Source organism: Botryllus schlosseri, chromosome 3 (genome assembly GCF_051294905.1).
Source record: "Botryllus schlosseri isolate E-star chromosome 3, Bs_hap1, whole genome shotgun sequence".
Lineage (NCBI taxonomy): Eukaryota > Metazoa > Chordata > Ascidiacea > Stolidobranchia > Styelidae > Botryllus > Botryllus schlosseri.
The window spans coordinates 649,585-671,692 of record NC_137238.1 but is presented as its reverse complement, the minus strand read 5'-3'; the positions used below and the strand labels follow the sequence as shown (position 1 = coordinate 671,692).

Genomic DNA, 22,108 nt, shown 5'->3' with positions numbered 1-22,108 from the left:
GGAAACCAAAGATTGGAGACGGGTCATTATTCCCACACACCGAGCTAGTTTTGATATTGTGCATTCAATATGCTGCTTCCAAGACAATTTCGAATCAATGGTGACGCCGAGATATTTTGCTGAGTCACATATTGAGATTTGTTTATGATTGATGTTCACAGTGAAATTATGACTGGCATTATTTAAAACGAGCGTCTCGGTCTTATCTGCATTCAAACTTAGTTTGTTTGCTTGCAGCCATCTCGACACTTTTGGGAGTTCCCTATTCACAGATGCATGCAAATCATCGACAGTGTTGGAGGTTATGAAGAGGTGAGTATCATCAGCAAATAGCGTTGTGCGGAATAAAGATGCATTAACAATGTCGTTAATATAAATGAGGAAAAAAGCAGATCTTAGTTAGGATTGTAGAATGTTTAAAAAAGTTGGAGTAGTAAAGTCAATCAGAATTAGAAATGTTTGCAAAATAGTTTGCATTTGGATTTATCAGTCTCAGCAAATGAATAATCAGTCGTTTGAAATCGGAATTATGAATTTTGTTTCGTAATCTGCCCGAATAAAGCGATTGAAACCATTTTCTCTCTTGATATAGCCTACATGTAACCACTATTCCCGAATAACCTCAAAATGAGCTGCTGGATAGAAATGACAAGGCTAGACGTGATAAGTTGCCATGTATGTTGCTATCATACTCCAAGATGTCATCGGAAGCGTTACGGGTTATTATTACGTTCGTCGTTCGCCACCACCTATCTTCATGGTAATGGATTTTCGGCACTCGTTCATATCAAATCGAACGTGCAGATTTTCAATGCACTGCCACATATTTCAATAAATACAGCTGCAGAATTCGCTTTGAAATAATAATAGTCTGCCCAATTTCTGCATATAGTATGATGTTATTTACAAAAAAGACCATCTTGTTGCTGTTTATTACTTAATATTTGCACGAGACATACGACGGTTGCACGATAATCAAGCTAAATTTGAAGTAAATTCGGCGGGATCCGCGGGGGCCCGTGACGGAAATATAAATTTCATTCTGTTCGTGGTCCTGGAAGTCCCCGAAATCAGTCTCGAATGTTGCGTTGTAACGGAGTTTGGTATTGTGACGCAACCATGCCGCCTGTGACCAGGGGAGCATATTAGCCATTGTTGCGCAGCCGATTGAGCATTCACACTCTCACGCTCGTGTGAGCTTGCTCCAGAGCCGCGGTAGCTTTCGATTGATTCCCGTTTTATCAAATTTAATGCTCAGCAATCCGGTCAAAAATCACCGTCAAATTGCCTTTTACTAAACGGAAAGTGTGATATCGACCGATTTGACTGAGCCGTGAGATTTGCTTGTGTCCACACCATATATAGGACCTTATAGTTAAACATTCCATGTATATTCACGCGGAACTCCGGAATGATCACATACAACCATTAAATATTATCCTTTCTCAGCCCATTGTGATCAGGTTATTCCGTAGAGTTGATGGAGGGACTGTGTTCGAAAATTTAGGCAAGTTATAATGATGAATTGATGATACATCTTCGGTTGGGCCAACAGTTATTAGTAACTTTATTGCTGTTATTTCTTGACCACGCATCAGAATTGTCGGTATTGTGCGGAAAGATATTGGAATCGCCCAAACGCATTACAAACGAGTTTCTTTCATGATAAGCAGGAATACAAGATTCCCAGTTCGTATTTGTATATGTGGCGTATCATTTTCCTCTGCTGATCGCATCTGTACTGCGGGGTTCAGATTGCACATGGCCCTTCTACAATAAAATTGAAAATTGAATACACATAGAATCGCATGTAGCGCGAAGAAAAATTCAAGATTAATTAAAATCTCTCAATTCGTAAGAGTCAATTCGTAAAGTAAATTTGCATGTTGACGGCTGCACAAATTTCCTTCTACGGCCGCAGGCCACTCTCGATCTAATGTATTAAGTATCGGCAACATGATTACTTGAATACATGCGAGCAATATACAATCAATATCCTGAGTGTAGATAAACAAAGGCAGTATAACACAATTCACGTTGTATTAATACAAAACAAAGCACACCAGGAAATAATGATAGGCACTCATTCTAGTCCTATACACAAATCAGAGTGAAACGATACCACCGTAAATTCACGATCATAACAACACTAGGCTACATTTATGCATTGTGCCGTATGCCAACTATAGCGTATTTCACGCGCATATCCGTGAATAATGAATATGTTGCGTATTTTGCAGGACGGCACATCTCTCGAAACCATTATGAGCGACTTGAAAAGACGGGCGGAAAAAGAACGTGTTGAAGTCACACAGTCAGGTAATATTGCGCTAAATTAGATTTTAGTTTTCCTTGAATAAGCCGCCAGATTCTAAAGTGATTGGTTTGTCACCATCAAATCCGATTCACAACTTGATTTTAAAAGTGCGAGTACGCAGGTACTGCGAGTCTGCGACATGTAGATGGAGACGCAACTCAGGTACATGTCTGAGAAATGAAATTAAAAGTGACGATGATTTGGTCACCGATATCGGCACGGTCCTCTTGTCCTTGAAATGTGATAATGCGGCAACCAGATAATTCTAGTTGTCTAATTAGGCTAATTAGAGGGGAATTCCCGTAATCTAATTATAATCTAATTTGTGAACTGCTACTTCGCTCACAAAATTTAATTCTAATCTAATCACTGCTTCCCCAATAATGCTGCAGGAAAACTGTTTATTGCCAAACAATACCTGCTTGCTCCACATACATTTGCTATTCTCATACTTATGAGTATGAAGTCTAAAAAAAAATGTGTAGCTTTAATTCTAATCTAATTTGAAAAATGTTCAGCTATCATTTGAATTCTGATGTAACTTGGAACGGCTGAAAATTTTCTTATTATCCAGCTCTTATTATGTAACAACAATTTTACTAAAGACACATCGTCGATTACACAGAGCGCATATATATACTTTCGATCGTGTTTGCCACCGCGAAAACTTTAAACCTCGATTGGGCATATTATGTCTTCCTAAACATTTGATCCAACGCTCCGAATATTAACAGTAGTTCCGAGTTTCACCCTCAGCATGGCCACAAAACGTGATGCCATAATCATGGTTAGGATTACTCACGAAAATAATGACTAAATCCCTCACGTACTGGAAAGCAACGTTAGCAATCGAATCAACTGAAAATGCAGCGAAGTATGGTATCGCAATGTCCAAGTCCGTAGATAATGAAAATAATTTCCAAAGCATTACTCGAATATGATAAAGGCTGAGTCATCTTAACCGACACACTTATATTAGATGGATCGCAACAATCAGGCGCCAAAACAACGTATTCCATTGAAACCCCTACGACCAAAAGTAACAATGACGTCACGACTTCGAAGCCCTACGATAACGGTAATTATTAACATAATTTGAGATTATCATACGATATTATTTATGATAAAATCGTACCAATTGACACATCACAGATGGAGGGAATGCGTCAAATTCAACTCAAGCCTATGAACGTTCTACGACCGCAACCGAGGACTACCTCACGACTTCGAAGCCTAAGGATGAAAGATGTAAGTTAATGACACGACTTGCGTTTTATGGAGCTTACAGGGTGACGACCGACTGATAATAATCATTGATTGGCAAACCTGGTCCGCGATTGTTTAACACGGAGGAGTCGTTACGTATTCTAAGATAGCTCGACCAGCATTACTTTCTAAACGGTAACAATCGATTTATATGGTTAGTTATGATTAGGGCGATTTTTTTTGACCTAAAAAATCTAAATTTTGACCTCACGTATGCAAATTAGGTGTTTTCGCACATAATGTTAAAATTGTACTACTTATCTTCATTTCTGGTTGGAACTGTCTGTCTTTACAAAGTAGATTGGCCTGCAAGAACGTTTTTGGCTAAAAACTGACAAATTTTTACCTGAAAAAGCTAGTATTTTAACGAAATCTGGCCCTATGAAGAATTGCAGTAGTTACATTACGTATTATGGTGGAATAATTAAAATTTGTTGTAGTACAACGAAAGATACTTTCCTACATTCTCGGGTAGGAAGTGTTTGATTTGTGGTATTCATGGTGTTTGTCAACTACTATGGTCATTTACACCAGGCCGATATTTTTCATTATTTTCCGTAACTGCCAACATATAGCACGGCCTACCTCTAGGCTTTTTTGTAAGACACCGCTTACGCGGATGATGTGGCGAGGAGGAGCCTAGGTAAACCTCCAACACTTAGCTATCGGAATTATGAAGTCGACCTCGGTCGGAATCGAACCCACACCAATTGGTGTTGCAGCCGCGGATTATACCAATGCGCTATCTCGGGTAGAAAGTGTCTGTTCTTACTAAGTAGCTTGCCAAGAATGGAGAAAGAGCGTTCAACAGCAGCAGTTGTTAGCTGACAACACTGAAGTTGTGTGCACACTGCTTGCTGGTGATGCACCGTGTTGCTTCATTCTGACAATGTTGTCTATATCACAATTTTTTAGCTTGCGCTTCTTGATGTAAGAACCATGCAATGCCCAAGCAATCTTGCTTCAGTTAGGATATTGCGGTACGTTGACCATAAAACCATGTCACTATTTGTTTCATTTGACCGTTTATGATTCACAATGAGCAGACGATGGGCCGTTTACAGCGGTAGGCCTATAAAGTAGGCTACAAGCTGTAAATTATAAAATGATAAGTTCACAGACAGCGCAAAATCTACGATACAAACGAAATGTAGGGGTCAAAAAATGTTTGATTTTGTAAACAATTTTGACAAATTTTGACCTAACGCTACAATTTTGACCTAATTTTGACTTTTTTGACATGTCAAAAAAAAAATCGCCCATGATGAATACGTATACATAAGACCAGGGGTCACCAACACGCGGCCCGCGGGCCGCATGCGGCCCGCCAAGTCATATTCTGCGGCCCGCGACCTGATCTGAGATTTCGGAAGAAAGCTAAGAAATCCAATTTCAAATGCTGAAATTGACTACAGTTTCAACATGTTGTTGTTGCTGTTTCAAAACAAGCTATTCTCCTGTGCCCAACATCACTATTCGTCACTAGCTAAAACCGTTGTGGTGATGGCAACAGCATTCCATCGCGGGGTAATCTGCTGATATGAATGGGCATATTGCCTTGACTTGCAATGGCTCAAAAACACTGCCAAGAACGAGACGCTTAGAAATGACTTAGGGCAGTGGTTCCCAAACTGGGGAGCGCGAAAGCATCTGAATGGGGAGGCGGAGATGCGCTCATATGAAAAAATATTCGTGCTCCGTGCGATTTACCTCATATTCATAGTTATTGCTCTATGTATAGTACGGAATTCATCTTATAGAATGCTCTCATCAACAGCCAAAACCTTCCATGCCATCAAACTAGCCGTTGGGATTGCTAGCATTCTGGTTGCATTTTGTGACATGACGATTTTTCAGGATCATAAAGGGGGCATGTCTAAAAGAAGTTTGAGAACGACTGGATTAGGGCTTCCCCATAAGATCAAGCTTTAAGTGGAGATGGTCTTTCAGCTAGTAACGTATCTCGCCGGTCCCAATATCGATTCCTGAGTCGCTGAAAAGCGTTCCTAGGTATCGTACACAGCTCACAGTTCAAAATAAAATAAAATTGATGATTATGGTTTTTGGTTGTATATTTGTATTCATTTAATAAAATATTATTTCTTTTGTGGTCAATATGCCCATCGCCTATGTTAGGTAGCTCACCGATGTACTAAAATAGAGTTTTAGAACGTGGCTGCCTATTTTACATTGATATCGAATTCATGCGGCCCGCGGCCTCTACGAAATTTGAAAAGTGGCCCGCGGCCCGTTTCGAGTTGGCGACCCCTGCATAAGACCATGTACAACCTATTATATCAATGTATATCTTGCTTGAAATGCAGATTGAACACGCAAAAACGTTTCCCGCAAAATTGAATTTGTAATGATGTTCGCGTGAATGAACGCCTGGAATATAATGCATTGTATCTTCCGTTCTAGACGTCATATAACCAATTACAGTTATCTTCTATGACTTGTTGTTGTTCATACTATTCAATGAAAGTCCTTATATCGAAGATTAGCACGTAGAGATGTTTCAAATCGACGTGAAAGAAAGCAATAGCTTATTACGTGAAAATCATGGCTGCGTAAGTTCATCCGACTCGTTGCGGCTTCAAACAGATGTACAATTGCTTCAGGCAATTGCAAATTGTACATATAGGTTGGCCATTATCCTGGCATATTCATCAATATCCCTATCATGGGGTTTAGTATTGTATAACAAAGCCGACACCAGCCCTAACACTACACGAATAAGCGTGAGAGTTGGGCTATTTTGGTACCAGAGCCTGTAATAACAACATCATATAGAGGCAGTTATATATCGGTTTAGATCAATGGTTCCCAAACTTTTTCGGTGTGAGGGCCAAATTTAGAATTTCAGAGTACGGTCGGGGCCGCACGAATACTACGGCTACGAAACGGACCCGAACAGTCATCGTTGCTATTTCGGAGTAGTTTTATTGCCCTGACGAGATTTCAAAACTGTACACTGTTTACCGCTACTTATCTGCTGCATTGGGTGTCCGTTGAGTGAATCAGCTTTCATGACCTAAACGCGCGAAGCGCGAGAAATTTCTTTAGTTTCATGACTGAATCGGTCAATATGATCGGGAATTGCATGTATTCCTAACAATTTTCATCCTGTCTCTGTTCCAGTAAACTGATTTACCGGTAGAGCTGAGTGAGGTGTGTTTGAAAAGGTATAAGCCCCCTCAATAGTAATTAAACATCTCCGGGGGTATACCCGTTGACAGGAACGTAACAGCACTTCGTCAGGACCACAGGCTCCCATAGGGTGATAAACTGACCCCGCATCACGTTGTTCGCTTTTGCCACGAAATTAACGCGCGATTCAACTATTCAACTATTCAACTATTAGCTCCCCCAGGCCTGGTGCACAAGACCTTAGTAGTCGAGCACCATAAAACCCCTTATACATACATAACGCGCGAATATTTCGATAATTCATGATAGAATCGGTGAATAAGATCGGGAATTGCATGGTTGTCCTCTTTGCCCACGTAATCAGATTTACCGGTAGAGCTGAGTGAGAAGTGTCTTTGAAACTGCAGACTCCGTAAAATTAAACATCTTCGGGCGGGCGGACCCCTAGGTATGACTTCTTTACATGATGTTATTTCGTGACCTTTTGTCTGCTATATCAAAAAATGTAGAATGGCCCAAACCTACTAAACTGAAAGATCACACGATTTCAGATTGGTATTTCTTCACTGGCATATAATTTTCTTTCCTGCGGGACGGTATTTGTCTTGTGAGGTTCAGATTGCCAAGACAAGAACATTCGGCGCCAGTCATTTAGGCGCCTATATGGACAATAGGGCTGTTCAAAAATAGCTTTTTTTCTGAATCTTGCTGATTACATGATTAAATCGTTAGGTTGCCTTAAAAAACGACGCACACCAAATTTTAATTCATTCCAACCAATAATCGCTGATTTCGTACAGTTTGAAAATTTTGAATTTACCCAAAGATGCAAAAAAAATTTTTTTGTCAGACTTTTCTGTTAACCCCATGAAATCGTTGCGCTGTCTTCGAAGACGATGCAAAACAAATTTGACTCAATTCCAACCAGGGATATATAGAACTCCGGGATGGCTGACTGCGTCAATTGCGTCATCGCGGTATTACCTAAGTGGGTCCAGATTCGCGCATTCAGTTTTGATTCACGTTACGGTCAGCCGCTTCATCTGTGTGTAATTTTAAGTTTTTGAGAGCGGTAGAGGCATATAATATCCATGTTTATGTTATTATATAAAGCTAGAGGTTAACTAGGTTATGAGATGTTCAGGTAGTCTGAAACTTTGCGGTATTAGCCCTATTCCTTCAGCAGCAATTTACCGGTATACCGGTACGGCCATTTACTCGCCTTCGGAATATCTCTGCTTCTGTAGTATCTTATGTAACATGATTTGCTGCGCTGATAATCGTGAGAAGATAACAAAATGTAGAATAATATCCAACGTTAACATTGATATCCGCAGTATGATTTTGATTACGCCTTGCGGTAGGTTTTTCATTTACCGGCATGTTATGCGAATGTATGTCACCATCCAAGGCTGTACATTGCACAAGTACAAGTGTACATTTACACTGTGCCGTGTCAACTATGAAGGCGACCGTTAGGAGGGACTTTGTCAGTTAAGATCTTGTACAATAGATTAATATGTGAATATGCAGGTATAGTGCTGGCTGCTGGTATTGCAGGCTTACCGGTATTCCAGATCATTGCTGGATTATTCCTAGTAAGAATTGGAGCCACTGAGTACACCACCGGTGTGCAAGATTCAAGAGGAATTTCAATTGAGAATAACCAAACATTTGAATCTAATACAAACACAACACAACGCGTCAAGGTCTTTGCAGTTGTGTAAGTGTCCATAGCAACTGTTGAATCCAATCTCTTGTTACAGATACTATTCATCAGTAACATGTCTGGTAAAACAAGGCAGGCATATGTTTGTTAATGAGCGGCACCTCAATGCTACAGTACTGGAATTATACTTCAACAGAAGTGCACTGTTGTGAACTACCAATGGCTGACTCCCAGTATATGGCCACAACATTTGTTGACCATTTGCTCTCACTGAGGCCATGAAGATGCCCACTCCCTTGAATGGATAAGCCAACACAATCGTCAGGACACGAGACGACCCTGAGATACGGCCTGTCTTTACCATATAAACACTTATAGCCTATAGGCTATAGGCCTGTACGATGGAGGAAGAGAAAACTCTGAAGATTGCTTTCAATTTGCAAGGTTTAGTCAAATCGTTGCAATAACGCATGGACCTCTCCTCAGTCGGCCCAAGGTAAGTTTGGCTGATTCTAGTGATACGTTATTACATGAGCGATTTACATTAATCTTGATGTGGTTAAAGTAGTCTGCATTGCTACTCAAGTAACAGTCGTATTCCCGAGCGTACTGGTATTTAAACTTCCTTAAGTAGCTGTAAAGTGAAATGCCTGCAAGGTATTCAAGTTTGGAGATGGCTGCTTCAGAATTACAAGATGTATCTTCGAAAATAGGCAACAACTACTTGAGTACTGCAATGAAGTAGAAGTTCTTCACTACTGACCAACTCTGCATACATCTATATATATTCTTAAGGTTAATTTGTGTCTCTAAATACATCATTTGTTTATTGTTGTTGCAGATTCCGGAAAAACAAACGCGATGTTCCAGCATTTGCATCACGTCAACAGTGGATATCCTGATATATTATACTGGACACATTCCATTGAAATCTTGGCAAAGATGGCCACGATTTGAATATTTGGATCTCGTGCCTCCTCACCGAGATGATTTTTTTACATGGAATCATCTATCGCTCTATCGGAAAATCTGCAAGACAATGATACTGAATATTTCTCAACTGATAAATGGCATGAAATGCTTCAGGAGGCCCATTCGTGATGTACCGTTAAGCCATGGTGGCAATTTCTTCACTGCGGTCATGAAACTATTTCTCGGTGAACAAAATATCAGCTGAATTCAACAACTGGGTCTACCGAATGCTTCTTGAATTGATAATGATATGTACCAAACTTCTACCCGAGGCTACATTGGAACCTGAAGAGAAGTATCAATGGTGTGTTGATTTCTTGATCAACTTTCATTGAGTGACATAGAAGCTGACAATGCTGCTATCACAATTTCGAGTCCTTACAGGCCGTGCTATCTTTTTGTTATTGGAAATGCTCCATGGCAGGGGTGCATTTAAAATAAACGGTGTTTGAAATACTATGTTTAAAACATGCTTTAAACAGTGTTTTAAACAAAGGCCTTTTAAAAAAAATTCTTCCAACGTTGTAAAATTATGCCATAATTGTGTAAATACTTTCTAAAATACGTGTTATATGAGCCTACGGACGATTACCACCCGATATAGCCGACTAATATCTATATGGGATGGCTGGAACCCTCAAAATAGTCGGTTCAACGGCAATAGCACAGATATTTCGTCAAAGGAGCTATATTTACACTATATTTGCAATTGTCAATGTCAATCCAATATGACGTCACTATTGAATATTCTTGACGTCATGGCTTAAAAAAAGTATATTTTATACAAGGGCCTGGTTTTGAATATGTTTGTTTTAAATGCAACCCTATACTCCATGGTAATTGTCGGTTAACGCGAATTGAAACGGTTGATTTAATCAATCCTATTACCCCCCCCCCCCATCCCAGCTGCAAGGTTTCCGACAATGGCTTGTAAATAGGTAGAAGACGCTGATATTATTCGTTATTCACTCTGTTATTTATGGCCTGATGCAGATTATATGATGTGTGGAAATTAAACACATTCATGATTTACTGAAATTCAGAGTTGTGATAGTTTACTTGGTTGGCTATACAGCAGTGTTGAACTTTACTAGGTTGGCTATACAGCAGTAAGGTTGTGATAATGGAAGAATGTCTAGCTTAACTAACTATTCCGCAAAAGGTTGAGGATCGTTATTCTAAAAACAGCTGTATTGCTAGCTTGCAGAAAAGTGGATATTTCGAGGCAGATTGCAGGTAACTTTCTGGACCTACTTAGGTAATGGCCAAAATGAAGTCAGCCATCCCGGAGTTCTATATATCCCTGATTCCAACCAGTAGAAGCGGAGTTATTTGAGTTTTTCAATGATAATTCTTGGATTATCCACATAATCATAACATAAATTTTCAAAAAATACTCTATATTTATGCTAACTCACGAAATAATTTTGTGCCCCCTTCGAGCTCGGCCCCCCTCAATTGGGGGGTTTTGGGTGCGACAGCTACGGCCCTGACTATAGGACCACTAATCAGGCTGCTTTTAGCCGGTTAAGCAGTATGCATTTCGGCGTATTCAACCGCGAGTCACGTGTTGCACATCTAGTTATCATAGGGTTACCATACGTCCTAAGATGATTTGTCCTCTTTTTCGATTTTTTTTAAAGTGTCCTCGGAGAACGCCCAAATGTCTTCTTTTTTGAGATTTTGTCTTCTTTTTTGAGGATTTTGGTTACATATAGGGGGAAATTCGATTGATATACATTAAGTCAGCACTGTGGGAACGCTACGGCGACTATTTCGGGAGCTGGACCGGAAAGGTGACCTTTTTTTCAGTCAACCACCTGTTAATGTGAAATAAAAACTGTATTTTCCGGGAGTTGAGCTTCTTTTTCATTTTTAGTCAACCGACCACGAAGTGGGAAAAATTTACTTTTTTTTCAGGATTTTCCTCCGGTTTTGAAAGTTATCAATACCTATTTATATCTATAGCTACTGCCCGTTCAACTGGAAAGTTAGGGCACATTGCATTGAAACAGCAATGATATAACGTTAGCAGTCTCTATACTCACCACTATCCTGTAATTCTATAATTAAAAACTACAGAGGCCAGGCCAAGCAACAATATTTGATAAATATAAATTTTATTTTTTGTCATAAATCGATTTCTTAATATAATTTGGGGGCCGCAAGAAGGCTATCTGGGGGCCGCACTTGGGAATCACTGGTTTAGATGGCACACGAAGTTACTGTTGGCTTCTATGACTACTGTTGATCATACATGGAACACTAGCCGTGTAGAATACAGTTCAAATTGATGTGAAATAAAGCAATAATGTATCACATGAAATGACTTCTCGAGCGTATATGGGCACTGGGCAGTGTCGAATAAGCCAATATGTGTATACTTACGAATTCGTTATGCAGTTGCAAGTTACATATAACAAGCCACTGGGGTTTACGCCACTTCAATAGCATGGAGATATATAAAATAGTTACTATGTTATGTAGAATTGGAAGTGAATTGCCTTCCACGAGATTACGCGATTACGTAATCGATTAGGCCTACTCATCGTCGGCGGCCGCGTGATCCGTGCTTATCATGTCTACCTTTCCAAGATCGTAGCGCTGGGCTATGAAGCGATATAGTATTGTGTAATGTCTCGTTGGAACGTAGAGATTCATGCGAAACGCAATCAGGTGGTCATATACCAAGAGAGGGCCTAAGTATGACGTCAGAAGATATAGAAGAACAAAATTGTATTTTATTTTCAAGAAATCGAGAACATTTCATCGCACACCGCTATTCCCTCTGGCGTCTGAGCCGTAGGAGTATCTTAGACCGCTCGGCGGCTACTTAAGGTTTACGGCAATATATTGGGCGTCGATTTAAACCATATGGATGACATTTTATCGTCTTTTTTGTGGATGCAGTAAAATTTTGGTCAGTAGGCCGGCCGATTAGAAAGGGTTTGACACGACTTGCGTTTCATGGAGCTTACAAGTTGACGACCATCTGATAATAATAATTGATTGGCAAACCCACCTTAGGATTTTAGGAAATCAAAATTCTGTCGTCCCTACCTTTGATAGGGACAGATTTTCAAGTATATTGTTGACTTTGTTGCTTTCAGCGTGCAACACATCTCACTTCCTATTCCCGAGTAAAGAACACCACGACTATGTTCAGTATGGAGGCGTGGTTCCAGAGATGAAGTCATTCACGGCATGCGCTTGGGTTCGTCCTGCACCTGACAAAGAGCCTGTGGCCGGAACGTTGCTCAGCTACTGCGCTTTGACGACTATTCCAAGTTCAGCAGAGTGCCAAACCGTCCACGTGAAGATTCATCCGTCGGCTATTGCTATGAAATTCGAGAGTAAAAGTCATTTCACTGCGATGAACACTCCCATAGCAACCCGGTCACATTTGTGCATAGTTAAGACAACATCATCGACGGCTATTTACATTAACGGCTCAGCTCTTCCATCCACTACAGTTCAAAATCCTGATCCCGTCCCAGGTGATGGCGTGCTGATCTTGGGTCACTCACAAGACGGTCCAATCAGCGAAACAAGTCCAGGTAAAGAAATGTTTCCGGACGACGGCTTCCACGGAGAAATAGAAAGTTTACCATATGGGCGAGGGCTTTGAAGTATACGGAAATATTTGGAATGTACGAATCTGACGGTTGCTACTGTCCAAGCGATGCAGTCGTGACTTTCGATCGCAACAATTCAATCGTCCCTGATCATGGAGTTGCTTATACTTGGACTAACGCATGCGACAAAAATAAATGATTTTCGTTTGTTTACGACACGAATGACAGCTCGAATTACGTCAGCGACGGCAAAACTGATTTCAAACATTCCACATGCAACTTCTGCCCTTTGTCAGTCCTTCGTCCAGCGGGTTTTGTTTTTGGGTGGCGAGGAAGCTATCCGAGTAACAGGAAATCGTGATTGATCATAATTGGACGAGAGTAATCGTATCAGATTTGGACAGCTAGATAATTCTAGTTAATTCCTGCTCATGCTTATGCGGATGAACTCTGATTTGATATGACCTGAGCTCGATTCAATGTCCTAGTTTTCGCAAATTCAATATTTCTAAATATGATCCAATTTTGAAAAAAATATATATCTACAATTCAAGTTTTATCGAATTTGGTAAAAAAAAGTGTCTTGCAATAATTATATTTCTGGTCTAATTGAAAAAAAAATCGGGTAGCTATAATTATAATAAATCTAATTTCGAAAATAAGAAAATTTCCTGGTTGTCCAAGTCTTAACCGTATTGCGTTTTTATGTAATAGGCTAATGTTGACGGGGTTATATTGGTGGTAGCAATTACGTCATGTACAAATGACGATAACTAATTAATATTATTTGAATATCCAATAATGAGTATTATATAGAACGAAATCGACGGATTGGCTTATAGAAATTTGATGCGGATTTAAGTTCGTTCGTTAGTGAGTGAGATGAAATCGATGTTGTTTTGGCCATATGCGTCAATAGTACTACAGGCAGAATTCATTGGCTTATAGGGATGGTGTGAACCTCTGAAAGGTTCAGGTTCGTGTGAACGCGAACCTTTTTGAAAGGTTCTGTGTGAACACGAACGTGAACCTCATGACGTCACGTGACGTAATATTGCTAATTCCAACCCTATCTTGCAACGAAGTGATACCCTACTAATGTACACGATACCTAGTGACGACTCGGGCTACATAATGCCACAATGCCGAAGTACATATTGGTGTTTTAAACGTCGCTGAGTGCGGAGATAATTAAGTTAGCTGATTCGGGAGAATGCTAATCGTGTGATTAAATACTGCTAATCGCGACGCATGAAGGTGAAGAGGGTTACGCGCGATGGTTAGTCGAGGTGTCCCGAGTTTTCAATCAAGTGGCGTTATCTGTTGCATCATAATGCGAAAATGCGTTATATATTGGCTGCTAGTTGGTGAATAAAACTTGAGATCCCACAATCTCCATACTGAAACAGCAGGCTGCTAACGACGATACTGCCACTGTAATAGGTAGAATTATCATCATCGCGAAATGTAAGTCGTGTCCAATTAGTACGGTACAGCTAAGAAACGGATATCGCTTTGCAATGGCGGGTACATAATTCGTTTTTTGTTTAGTGAAGCCATAACCTAGGAGACAATCGGCACGGTCATTATCGGGAATAATTGGACGTAGGAATGGTACGCAGTTTCTATAGATAACTAGAAATCTATAGTTGTTCCAGTTTGTTAAATCATGAGATTAACACTAACTTTATGCGCCGCGATCAACCGGTTTCCTTAATCCTGGGTTGATAAATCCTGAAGAACGCGCTAATCGACTTTATTGCTAATCCAACTTTATTATCTTTGCCCTAAATGTATCAACTGAGGCAATTAAAGGATATAATACTCCCATAAAATCAATATTTTCCGTCGCTTTGCCAACAATTTCGACGAGTACTTACCAGTGAACATAAACTTACGCCTTAACGGTCGAGACCAGACCGGACAATGTATTCGGCGTCAGAGTATCGCTACATTGATATTGAGCTGAATGTAAAACAGGTTTCTATACTTGCTACAAAAGTTATACACTATACAGCAGTGGCCAACACCTCAATCGCACGGATTTGGTGTTAATGATGCAGTAAAGATACGAAGTCAAGATTGATCCCGTACGCCTGCTAGATTTTTTTTCATCAGCAAACGATATCAATTTCATTGATTGGTGGAATAAGCATCATTCGCTTACTGCGTATTTTGCTCGTGATGTTTTTGATGGACGAACGGAAACCTGGATGTTTCGAGGAAACTTTTGTAACAAAGCAAGTAAAACATTTGAGATTGTCAAGGTGCATGCTCGTTTAGTGTTGATTTTTAATGCTGCCAGCGCCATGCATGGAGTGCCCCGCAGTTGAAATGCAATAAATATGAACCAAAGATGTTGTAACGAAGTGAAAATTGTAATATATAAAAAAGGTTCACAGTGTAGAACCTACCAAGGTTCTGTTGTGAACGCGAACCTCTAGATTTCCGAGGTTCACACACAGAACGCGAACGTGAACCTCGCGTTCACACCATCCCTATTGGCTTATTATGAATATGTATGAATGTATTCGATGAAAATTTAACTCTAATTTTAATCTATATTTATATAAAATGAATAGTCAATCATCATTATGTGAACAAGAATTTCATCTCTGTACTGCAATAGCGAGTTTATGATTATGATATGGGCCATATTGTTGGTTTTGTCCTCGGTGTGGGAATCGACCTCATACTGATCAGTTGGTGAGCTTGTTGACTAGGAAACCAATTTACATATTGAATTTTCAGTTCATGTTTGCTGATATGTATACATATAACATAGTTACAAAATAACGTTTTGACGCTTTTCAAAATTCCTATATATGAATATATGGGTAATTATATTTCAGTCACTGAATACTATGTGGCGCATTCACTTTTCCGTATATTTGGGAGTTATGTACCGTAATAAATGAAAAATGACACGGTTGTTCAGTACTGCAGATAGCACCTGCATTGAGCTGGCGAGATAGCGTAGTGGTACGATCCGCAGCTGCAACACTATTAGATTGAGAAAACGATATAAAGCGAGTGAGCTATAACATCTAAGGAGAAAAACGTAGCGTGTTTCAAGACTATATTTCGTTACTTTGGGCTTCAAAGGCGTTTCTATAAATTTATACCTGCACATTGTGATGCATGATTTAATTAATGGAACTTATCCCTGTACACATTTAGCACGCAGATTCGCAGCGCAGAGGGGTAGTGGACTTCCCAACGTAATTAAACGTGCTGTATGTTTAATATAGCGATAAAGATCAGTTTATGATTAACAGCTCAAAAGGTACACACGTTAATTCTCAAATACTAAGCATACTAAGCAAAAGTTAGTCAACTCATGCCCAGGCACATCGCGCTTCATATTTAAAAACACCTATCCACAGACTCAACTTCCTCGTTTACCCCGGCATGCTGTATTAAGGTAGATTTATACTGATTGCTGTAAGTCAAACAGGATGGTCGTGTTTCCACTCCTCCGACAACTTTGTATTTGACTGCGTTGCTTGTGACTAGAGCCCGACCGATATTGGATTTCTGAGCCGATACCGATAAGACCGATATCCAGTACCTCCACCGATAACCCCGATATATTCAGCCGATATTCAAAATATATGGAATCTAGCTCAAGGCCCATATTTAACACATCAGAGCATTTATTTCAACAACTTTACAGCCATTGATATGCTTGAACATAAAATAAATGATCTAGGGCAGTGCTTTTCAACCTGTGTGACGGTTCGCACTGGTGCGAATGAAAAAAGTTTCAGTGCGAATGGCAAGCGTGGTGCGAATGGTGCGAATGGTGCGAATGAAAAACCCGGATGAGTGCGAACGGCAAGGGTGGTGCGAATGGTGCGAATGAAAAATCCGGATGAGAGCGAATGAAAATTGTCCATGTTTCTCACTTTTTCCGACGTGGAATAATTCAAATAAACTTAACACGATATTAAGTACAGTGAACCCGTAAATTTTGTCTTTTGGAAGCAATTCTAAAAAGTTGCTGGTAGCTAGGCTTTTCTAGTTCACAAGTGAGAAACGCTCCCGATGCGTGTATATTGCAAAGTTTGAGAGAATATTTCCGCGCGAGACGATTACGTCACTGCATGGAAAAAAGAAGGAGTGGAATCGATATCAATTGCTCGGAAACATCCAGCGTTTATTTATACTGTATACCAGGGGTGGCCAACATTTTCAGCCAAAGGGCAACATTTGATTGACGAACTATTGCGCGGGCCACTAGCCACGCTAAGCGCGAAAATGTTTCGAAGTTCATAGGTCAATAATATTTTCACTTGGCGATATTGCTGGCCTGCTGTATATCGCTGGGCTCAGTTTGCAAGGAATGGACTATTCGTCGCCTGCATGTAGATATCGAAAGTTTCGACCAACATGCATCAATCATTTTGTGCCTAGGTTTCATAGTCGACGGCTTTTCTGCGAGCGCAAACGCAAGGTCGCATATATGTTGAGCGACAACACTTTGTCTCGTAATCGCGAATATGGTTAGACTCAATCTGATACATTAGGCCAGTGGTTCTTAACCTTTTTGTGTTCGCGGACCCCCTCAAGTTTTTGTTCAAAATTAGCTCATTTATCGTGCAACCGTCATCTGTCTTGTGCGAATATTAATAGGAGGCTAGCGATAAATAGCCACAAAATGACTTTTCTTAGAAATAACTGCACACTATATGTGGAAATTGGGTAGACTTTTATTAGTTCGAAGGGAATTATTCAGCTGTGTTTATTGTCTTGAAAATCCATTTCCACAAAGAAGTATTGTCGAATGTCGTAATGCGTAACGCTTCCGACTACAGCTGTTGTTGTGAGTTAATAATGAACATATCACGTCCAGCCTAGTACTTTCCATCTAGCATCTCATATTGAAGTTTTTTAGTTGATTTATCACAGGAGAAAGTCTTCAACATTTCATTTTTTGACAAACCCCAACAAAACATATCTAAACTGCAATATGTTTGCATCAGCAGGCTATTGGTAATTTGACAATTGTAATGAGTTTGCACATTCGGACATTTCATCTCAGGCGACCATTTCAATGCTGTGAGTCCTAAAGTTTGAGCAATTGTAAAGCGATACCGGCTCATGCTTTTCCTAATTGAAAATAAATAAATAAAAAGTAGCTTGTCGGATCATTTTACAAATTTAGAGGCTTCGCGGACCCCCTGAAAATGCTTCACGGACCCCCGGTTGAGAACCGCTGCATTAGGCGTTCTTTCATTTTCACAAAGGTGAAATCATATTAAAAGCAAGAAATCGAGTGACAACATGTTGCGCGAAGCGTGTATAGAAAATTTTTACTTTTGATAAATCTATCGCAAATTATTCTGCTTTATTGTGGTGTACGAAGATCTACCAAAATGTAACTGGCTCATGGATCTGCCAATGCGTCGGAACTGATATTTTAGTCATCACATCTCAAGTGTTGCGGCCAGACTAATCAAATTTTTGGTTGGCCTTGCAAGTTCACAATCTGTGCAATCCATTTTTGATAATATTACTAATTTCGGAAATGACCTCGCGGGCTACTCAAAACCTTCTCGCGGGGTCACGTGGCCCACGGGCCACAGGTTGGCCGGCCCTGTTGTATACGGACCTTGTAGGAATGTAGGTGATAGTGGCCGGTGCCAGTGTTGGCATTTGGCATGTTTGAATGCAAAATATTGGAATTTTGGCACACATTCATGTTGGTTAACAGCAGAATTTAGCATTTTTTCAACTAACAATTAGCACATTAGATCTATAACAAGTGTTGTTTACTCGTGTACCTAACCAAGGATTAGAGGCTGTTGAAAATATAATTAGTGGAAGCACATTAGTGTCTTACGTCCAATGAATATTTATATTGCATCACATCGAATTATTAGGTCACTGGGCAGTTTATCTACTGACCAGTGCAATGGCCTGTTTGTAATGCGAACTCCACCAGTTAGGCTTGGACACGCCTTCCAGTTCTTGAACTGATGATCTCAGGCCAAGTCTAGATCGTAAAGGCATAGGCCTGTATATGTAACATATTGGTGATGCCACTAAGCTTGCTGATCCACAGGAAAAGTTTGCTTGGTTCGTGTTCGTACCGCCTTTGTACTACAAACTTTGTAATATTCCGAACTCTACCGATTTAGCTTGAGCAGGTGAGCACTGAGCACTGAAGGGTACATTCATCTGCTACGTCATGTGTGCCACATCATCAAGCGCCACGCCTATAGTGCCACATCATCCATCCATTGCAATATCATCGCTGCATTGATTGCCGCATCTTGATACTTTTCTCAGATATTGTATTATGTGTATTTAGGACAAATATCATCCGTCCATATGTTTTAAACTTGATTTTATGTGTACAAGTTACGGTTTCTGCAGTTTCCACATTTTACGACTTATGATTGCCGCGTCAAAACATACCTTAGCTAGAATCGACAGATTTTCTTTATGTGTATTTAAGACTATGTATTTAAATTCCTATTCAGATTATACGTAAATGCGAGAAATATGATGTCTATGCAAGGCTATATTCTCCGGATAATATTATTAATATCAAAATTCTACACATCATCACTAATTACTTAATATAAAATGCGATTTTGAGCGCTGCGACTTGATAATATGAATCCCTACGCTTCTGATGCATGATTTTTTGTGATAAGGACCTAGGTAACATTCAGAGTCTACAACGATTGTTTGGATATACATTATAGCAATACCCCACTAAACTATAGGCGGTTATATTACTCTATTGGTCAGAGATAACTCATCCGTCCATATTTTTAAACTTGATTTTATGTATACAAGTTACGCTCTCTGCAGCCTCCACATTTTACGACTTATTTTCATTAGACGCAGGCAAGCGATTCTCCAGTTCGGAGGTACGGAAACAAATCACTCGCATGTGCGCGTTCCGAACAGTCTTGTAGAATTTTCTAAAGTCGTAACAGCTTATAGTAGCATATACGCGAATCCCAAGGTGAAAATAATCGAACGAACTATAGCCGTAGGCGTGCGATTCGCAGGGCTTTATTTATACAAACACTTTCGATGCCTGTACGCGAACCCCAGCGTTATAACGATTAGGTCTAATTAGCACGATCTGAAGCCGTAAATTTAGTCAACATCATTGAGATAGCCATGATTTAAATATGGTGATCGAGTGTGACAATAGCACTCGTCAAGGTTAGACAAACATAACCTTAAACTACTATCTACTTCACAAAATATAAAGTTGTAAAAGTAAGCAGATTTCTATGAAAACCTGTTAAATAGAAGTAAAAGTAGCCTAGAAACATAACTACTTACCGAAAAATCGTTACGTAGAAGTGGGGTTAGTCTACGAACATAACCACTTACTTACTTTGAAATCTCTACTTGTACTTGTATTCGAGCGGAATTGCATCTATCATGTGTATTTAGGGCTAATGCGACATCACTATGTTGACGACAGGGCTGATTTGAACACACAAATTTTGCGAATTAAACTTATCGCTCACCACGGACACTCAATGAAGAGCACCCTGGAGCACCCACAAAAATGCTCTACAATTCTTGACATATAATATACTGAGCATATAATAAGCTGACAAAACTTATTGCCGTGCGACCGATGCATTAATGACTTTAATACTCTGTATTTTAAATTATCACACCTATGAGTCGAAATGTTGTTAAGTAACTCATGTTTTCAACATAACCTAAACGTAAAGTGCACGAATTTCCATGTTGATCAAATACCAAAAACTTTGCTTGCTTTCAAAGTTAGTACCTAAGCGCATAACAGAATTTACCCAAAAAAGTCGGTACTCCGAAAATTTTGTGAAGTAGAGCCTTTTGGTGTTGGACTTAAGTTCCAATGAACAAGTGTTCACGTGAGTTCGAATCCCAAACCCTGTACGTTATATTTGAGTCAAAAAAGTTATTCATACTCATGATTCGAGATGTTAAGTAACTCATGTTTTCAACATAATGTAAGCGCGAAGTACGCAAAATTAGATAACATACAAATACCACAAATTGCGCTAGCTTTCAGAGTTGATAAGTTTAACTCTTTTAACAAAGTTGTATGTGCGCAATATATGTTTATCGTAAGTCCTGTACGTTCATGATTTCGTCCGAGTTTGAGTTGTAGAAAATATTATACCAACATCGCGACATCTTTCAAAAACAAAACCACGGTCACTGCTTGAGAGACCTATTAATGTCATCCCAATAATTTAGTTACTTCCACAAAATAGTAGATACGTATTTGACTTACGTTTCACAAAGCTAACACGCACACAATTTACTTTAGTAACGAAAAGTGGTGAGATATCGAAAGATTTCTCCTTACATCAAAACAACTAGAATGTGGAACTATATTAAAAACGCTCCTAACCCTTTGCACACCGCTGATAAATCGCACAAGCAACAAGTTTAGAGAATCGATATATACATAGTCAATTTTCATAATAGAATTAGCATGCTAAACATTAAATACTCACCTTGAAAGTTGGTACGCAGTTGTAGGCCATATTAACAATGCACCATACCAAATTTCGTCACACATTTCATGATGTAACACCTTTGGAACTAACGCAGCTTTCTACAGACTTTAGCATGAATCTGTTTTTCGGTAGCGTAGCAGGTACCTATACATAGTAAGCTTTAATAACGGAATTATCATGCTAATAATCAAATTCCCACCCTGAATCTTGGTACGCAGTTGTAGGATAATATGAAAATGCACCACTCTAAATTTCGTCACACATTTTATGATAGTTGTAGGACATTGTGATTATGCAGCATACCAAATATCGTCACACATTTCATGATGGAATAACTTTAAATCTAACGCAGTTCTATACCAACTTCGCGTAAATCTGTTTTTCGGTAGCGCGTACCTATACATAGTCAGCTTTAATAACGGAATTATCATGTCAATATGTGACTCTTCAACTTGAAACCTGGTACGTAGTTGCAGGATTTGGTGATTATGTAGCATGTCAAATTTCGTCACACATTTGATGATGGAACAACTTTAAAACTAACGCGGCTCTACATCGATTTTTTGCGTACATCTGTTTTGCGGGAGCGTATAGCACGTACCCATACATAGTCAACAATAATAATGGAATTGCCATGCTTAGCATAGAATACCAACTCGAAACTTGA

At 39.6% G+C, this 22,108-nt stretch overlaps 1 protein-coding gene and 1 long non-coding RNA gene across 3 annotated transcripts in view; one reads left to right on the top strand and one right to left on the bottom strand.

The window, feature by feature from the left end:
• LOC145435518 (uncharacterized) overlaps positions 1 to 22,108 on the bottom strand; it is a 446,234-nt gene that overhangs the window by 385,733 nt on the left and 38,393 nt on the right. The gene's annotated exons all lie outside the window — the stretch shown is intronic.
• Positions 1 to 22,108, top strand: part of LOC145435510 (uncharacterized) — a 43,554-nt gene that overhangs the window by 2,987 nt on the left and 18,459 nt on the right. The window contains exons 3-5 of one of the 2 annotated variants that reach the window (XM_080312790.1): positions 2,241 to 2,319; positions 3,297 to 3,395; positions 12,485 to 13,391. In XM_080312790.1, coding sequence (XP_080168916.1) covers positions 2,241 to 2,319; positions 3,297 to 3,395; positions 12,485 to 13,002 — 696 coding nt within the window. In that variant the 3' untranslated portion in view covers positions 13,003 to 13,391. Of the gene's footprint in view, positions 1 to 2,240; positions 2,320 to 3,296; positions 3,396 to 12,484; positions 13,392 to 22,108 lie in introns of those variants that run through there. The other variant, XM_080312791.1, reaches the window with a different exon arrangement.